The sequence below is a fragment of the Monopterus albus genome, unplaced genomic scaffold (assembly GCF_001952655.1).
Source record: "Monopterus albus unplaced genomic scaffold, M_albus_1.0 scaffold250.1, whole genome shotgun sequence".
NCBI lineage: Eukaryota > Metazoa > Chordata > Actinopteri > Synbranchiformes > Synbranchidae > Monopterus > Monopterus albus.
In genome coordinates, this window is record NW_018128130.1 from 1,029,075 (window position 1) to 1,034,536 (window position 5,462).

A 5,462-nucleotide genomic window follows, 5' to 3' on the forward strand; every position below is an offset into this window, starting at 1 on the left:
TTCAAGTCATGGTATTTGGTCTTTCAACTTGCTAAGCTGAGTTTTTGCTTGATTCAAGGTTGCTGATGTCATTCTATTTTGACTTTAATACAAGATTGAAAATTGAATCAGAAATATCCAAAAGTGACATAAGGTCCACCAAACAGGTTCACTGGATGAACGGCTTTTGGCAAATGATGGATAAGTATTACAGGGTATAAAACAACCAGCAAGAAAAGATGTTATTAATATAAAATATTTAAAACATTTTAACATTACTGACTTACACCCACTCCACAGCAATGTTCAAACTAAAGCTGAATACTCTGATTAGGTAGGCTTATGTTTTAGATTATTGTATCTTAACTTTTGACTTCATTAGCCATCTACTGTAATTAGGCTAACAGTGCAAAATGTCAATGTTAAAATGTCTTATCATGCTTATGTGCAGACATTTGAAGTTGAATTGCCTTTCAAACCATATTTAAAACCATCATTTGTCTTCACCTTTAAACTTTATTAAATTTAACAACAACCATTTCACATTGCCATTATACTGCAGTTCAGATTTAAAGGGCTTGACTTACCTACAGGCCAAATGTGTTATTAGTTCAAATGAAAATCAATAGTGGAGATTCCTTGATTTGAAGTATTTCTCTATTGTCACAAAGTAATTAATACCCTTTGTTTGAATTAACCTTTTGTGTGCACAAATTAGTAATATGTACTATCAAATTAAATTTGTACATAAAGCAATTTGTTTCACTGACATAATTTTCTGGTCCGTTGAATGGTAAGGTTGCTAAAACTGATGCTGATGGTGTTTTGGCACTCCATGTCCACTGTAAAGAATAAAGTTGCCGAATCTTGGCATATGCCGCCTGCCTTTGGATTTGGTTTTTAGCCTTAATGGTGGATTATCATTGACATCTCTTAAAGTTCATTCAGTAACAATGAATAATTAATATTTCTATTCTGTTAATTATGTTTGCACAAATTTATTTTGTGTATTTCTTTTGTGAACATAAATTAAGACAAATGTTACCCTTCATACCTGCTAGAGTCTACAGTACACACAGTAGTATATTAGTATATTTCAGCCACAGATGTCTGCGTGCACTTAGCCCCTTGTACTTGAGGGAAACCAATAACTGATTACTTGTGAAATCAACAGTTCCCAGTCAAATATACATAACAAGCCACAGGCTTAAAAATGTAGTAAGCTACCCAGAGATTTTGTTGCCAAAGAGATGAAGATCTCCAACATGGCTGCCAGAAGGTTGCTGTGTCAGCTGAACATCTTCAGTTAGCTGAATAAAAGATGCTAAGTATAATCCACTGTGGACTGGTTTTGTCCTCTGTGCTTATTGCTGGTGGCATTTACAAAGCTTTCCACTGCTCCCAGCTGGACACAAACATCCAGAGAGCCTCTTGGTGCCACCAGCCTCTATCTGAAGGTATCTGAACCTCCATTAACAACAGTGGGAGGGCCACTGGTCCTGGCCACTACACTGTGGATCTTATCCCATGTCTAAGACCACATGAATCTGGGTTAAGCCACCCACTGAAGACACCAGGCCTCACAGCATTCTGCTCTTTCACACAAGAGCTTTTCTGTGTTTGTGTACTGTGGAAAGACAGTCCTCTTGCATTCAGCCCACACAGCTGCAGTTGGCCGCTGAGAGCCACCTAATTGTCTGCCAGGTAGTCTGGGCATCCATAAAGGACACAGTCTCATAGCGAGTAGGCCGACAGCAGGGGTGACTGCTGACTTTCTTGTCAGTGATGCTCCCGTTGTCCATCAGAGCCTTAAGGGCCAGGTCATAATTCTTGCGGGAGCCGTGGCATGTGCCCACACAGTACTTAAAGAGGACTATCTCGTCCGAGTCATAGCCGAGGCCAAGATCCCGCACTCGCATCTCCTTCTTCTCCAAGCGACAATCGTGAGTGCTCTTGATCTTGTTGCGATTCTTCCTTGACATTCTGGCTGAGTTTAGGTCATGAGGAGAACGCCGCCATCTGCCCTGCTGGATTTCTTCTTTTTGCATCAGTGACCACTCTTCTAAAATAAAAAAAAAGCACACACAAGACAAGTGGGTAGTCAATTGTTTGACTCCAAATATGCAAATAATAAATCGTTGTCTGATGATAGTGTCAGTGAGGCTGTAAATATGGGCCTCAAAGAGCACCAAGATACAGAGAAGGCAGAGGAGAAAGAGGAAGTTCCAGGGGAGGTTGGAGAGGTCAAAAGAATTATTATTAAAATGCTGTGGCAGGATGCTTAGAAAAGTTAAGCTTTTAATAAGTAAAGATAATCATAAAATGATTCATGTGTGTTTGGTTTGAAATAATCATTAGTGAATGGATTAAATAAAATGTGAAATGGTTGTATTGAAAGGATGGGGGAAACTGATTTACATCTAACAGAGTGAAAAGTACAGAATCACACAAGATGAAGCAGACACACATCCCTAAAATGACGAACTGCAGGGGTGTGTGTATGTGACACAGAGCAGAGACACACACCATACTGAGGAAGTAACAAAAATGATGTTTAAGCATAAAGTAAAGATTTGACTGATAATTGTTTGATCAATGTCTAATCAATGATAATCCATGTTGGTCAAAGGAAAGTATTCAAAATATAAAGTTTTATGTTTTGATTTTAAGGCATTGATAGTGTTGTGTGAAATCAGTGTGTAATTCTGATTGTTCTGTTAAAACGCAATGATGGAATTTTGATATTTCAGTCAGATGTGAGTTTCTTGTATTTCTGTTATGTATTCAAATGGTTTAGTTTTCTAGAAAAGAGGAAGTGGAATCCAAGGCTGGATCACGGTGGGGCGGAGGCCGGTTACGGGCAGTGGGCTTGGACTGACAGTAAAAAATATGCAATACTTCAGAACAATATGATTTTGCACGCCAAATAAGGTATCAACTGCAAACTGCGGCATCTGGTCGGATGAGAGGACAAAAATCACTGACCAGAATCCTATAAAAACTGAGGCAAAAAGAGGAACGGAGAGTCTTTTCACGGCTGCGGCCGGAAGCTCTGTCCGTTTGACCATCTGACTTCTAGGAGACCGAGGACTGCGGAGAGGCAGTCCGGGGAGAGGGCACCCCTCTGGGGGTGCTCCCCCGCAGGCACCGGCCTGTGGGAGTGAGAAGCATGCCATCGTGGGAGAGAGAGCCCCTTTTCTGCGTGCTTGGACACATCCAGGGGTTCCTCTGGGTTGCGATGGGTGCTGATATTGGAGCCCCCCAGCCGAGGAAGAGCCCGGGCCTCGACTGGTTCTGCTGTGGCACGGGGCCGGGGGGCCGACTGCTGCCTGGCTCTTTTCTTGTGGAAAGAGCCCTGTTGACGGTCGATCCGGATGGCCAAGTCGACTAGGGAGCTAAGGTCAGGGGGCTCGTCCTTCATGTTCAGTTCAGCCTTGATGTTCTCGTTGAGGCCGTGCCAGAAAGCCGCACGTAATGGGCGGTCCTCCCAGCCGGCCTCCGTAGCAAGGACCCGGAAGTCAATGGAATAATCCAGGACTCGTCGAGCCCCCTGGCGAATAGTCAGAAGCTCCCTAGATGCTTGGCTCTGCTGAGATGATGGAGAAAAAACCGTCCTCAGGTCGTCCAGGAATTCCGTGATGGTGGTGCCGATGAGTAAGCCACTGGAGTCTGCAGCTTTGGCCCAAGAAAGCACTTTACCTCAGAGTCGGTTGATTACATAGCTGATTTTTTCTCTATCAGTGCGATATGTCCGTGGTTGGTGCTCGAACACCCGGCGGCACTGCAGCAAAAACCCTCGGCATTTATCCACAGTACCATCAAAAATGTCCGGTTCAGGTATGGGAGGATCAGGACGGGGACTGGTTGAACAGGTGGCAGGGTGACTTTGTTGGGACAGCATGAGGGTGGTAAGTCGTGCTACTTGTTGTGTGAGCGTAGCCAAATAATAGGTAGGCATAGAATAGGAGCCAGAGTATCCTGGCTTATAAAAATTTCTCATCTGAGGGTTAAGGGGGGTAGCTGCCACAAAAAACTGCAGGTTGCAATTATTTGGGAGGTTTGGGGTCTTATCTTGAATTAATAACATGAAAGAGGGAGGTCTGCAGGGAACTCTGTTCGCAGGTTCATGGTAGTCAATTACTGAGTGAATATCTCTGTCATACAACCTCAAGCAGTGTTTGGAGCTTTAATATGTTTCAAATATGTCACTTTAGTGTGAGAGGTAAGCTTTATTCCTATGTCCAGGGGTTAGCATATTGTGGTCTTCAAACAATAGAAGGAATCATTTCTTGGCTGCATTTCAAAGAACCTTCAACATGGGATGGCCTTGTTGCTACCCTGTGATATAGTCAGTCTTAAAATGCAGCCTTTCCACAGGAATTTAGCAACACAATTACTACCTTGTAAAGTGACCCACTGTCTGTTGAAACAGGCTGATAAGCAGTGAAGGATCAGTCTTGAGTGTACAGCAAAATGTAAAGGCTAATTATACACCAATATCCAATCTCCCATTTATTTCTAAAATCTTTGAAAAAGCTGCTGCAAAGCAGCTATGTGACCACTTGCACAAAAATGATTTGTTTGAGGATTTTCAGTCAGGTTTTAGAGTCCATCATAGTACAGAAACCGCATTGGTTAAAGTCATCAACGATCTTCTCCTAGCCTCGGACAATGAACTTGTCTCCATACTTGTCCTCTTAGATCTCAGTGCTGCTTTTGACACCATTGATCACAGCATCTTACTGCAGAGACTTGAACATGTTATTGAGATTAAAGGGACAGCACTAAGTTGGTTCAAATCTTATTTGTCAGAAAGATTACAACTTGTTCATGTTAATAATGAATCTTCCATTCCGATTAAAGTTAGTCACGGCATTCCACAGGGCTCTGTGTTAGGTCCAATTCTCTTCACCTTATACATGCTCCCTTTAGGCAATATTAACAGGAAACACAGCATAAATTTCCATTGCTATGCAGATGATACTCGGCTACATTTATCTATGAATCCAGATGAATCAGATCAGCTGGTCAAACCTCAAGCATGTCTTAAAGACAAAGGCCTGGATGACCTGTAACTTCTTACTTCTACAGTATATTCTGACAAAACTGAAGTTATTGTACTTTGGCTGTAGAAATCTGTTGTCTAACCATATAGTTCTTGCTAACTACCAAATTGAATTTGCTACCTTAGGTTGGCTAGTTTAGAAGCTAGCTAAGCTAGTAGCATAATTGAGAGCAATGGCTTCCCCCTCTTCCTCTCCTCCTTTCTCTTGCTCGGGGTGTCGCATGTTCAGTTATTCCTCTGCCTCCTTTAGCGATAATGGTACTTGTAATAAATGTCAGATGCTAGCAGCATTGGAGGCGAGGCTCACAGACTTAGAAGCGTGGCTCCACACCATGGAAAAAAGGCCAGCTAGCTATGCCCATGTAGCCGGTGTGGAGCCTCCTAGACATAGCTTAGCCCAAGCTAGCCGCCCCCCCCA

At 42.7% G+C, this 5,462-nt stretch overlaps 1 protein-coding gene across 1 annotated transcript in view; it reads right to left on the reverse strand.

Annotated features, from left to right (window-relative positions):
• Window positions 1–561: 561 nt before the first annotated feature.
• Window positions 562–5,462, reverse strand: part of artn (artemin) — a 31,949-nt gene continuing 27,048 nt past the window's right edge. Inside the window, exon 5 of the mRNA XM_020620908.1 lies at window positions 562–2,041. Within this exon, the coding sequence (XP_020476564.1) occupies window positions 1,632–2,041 (410 nt within the window). The 3' untranslated portion in view covers window positions 562–1,631. The remainder of the gene's footprint in view (window positions 2,042–5,462) is intronic.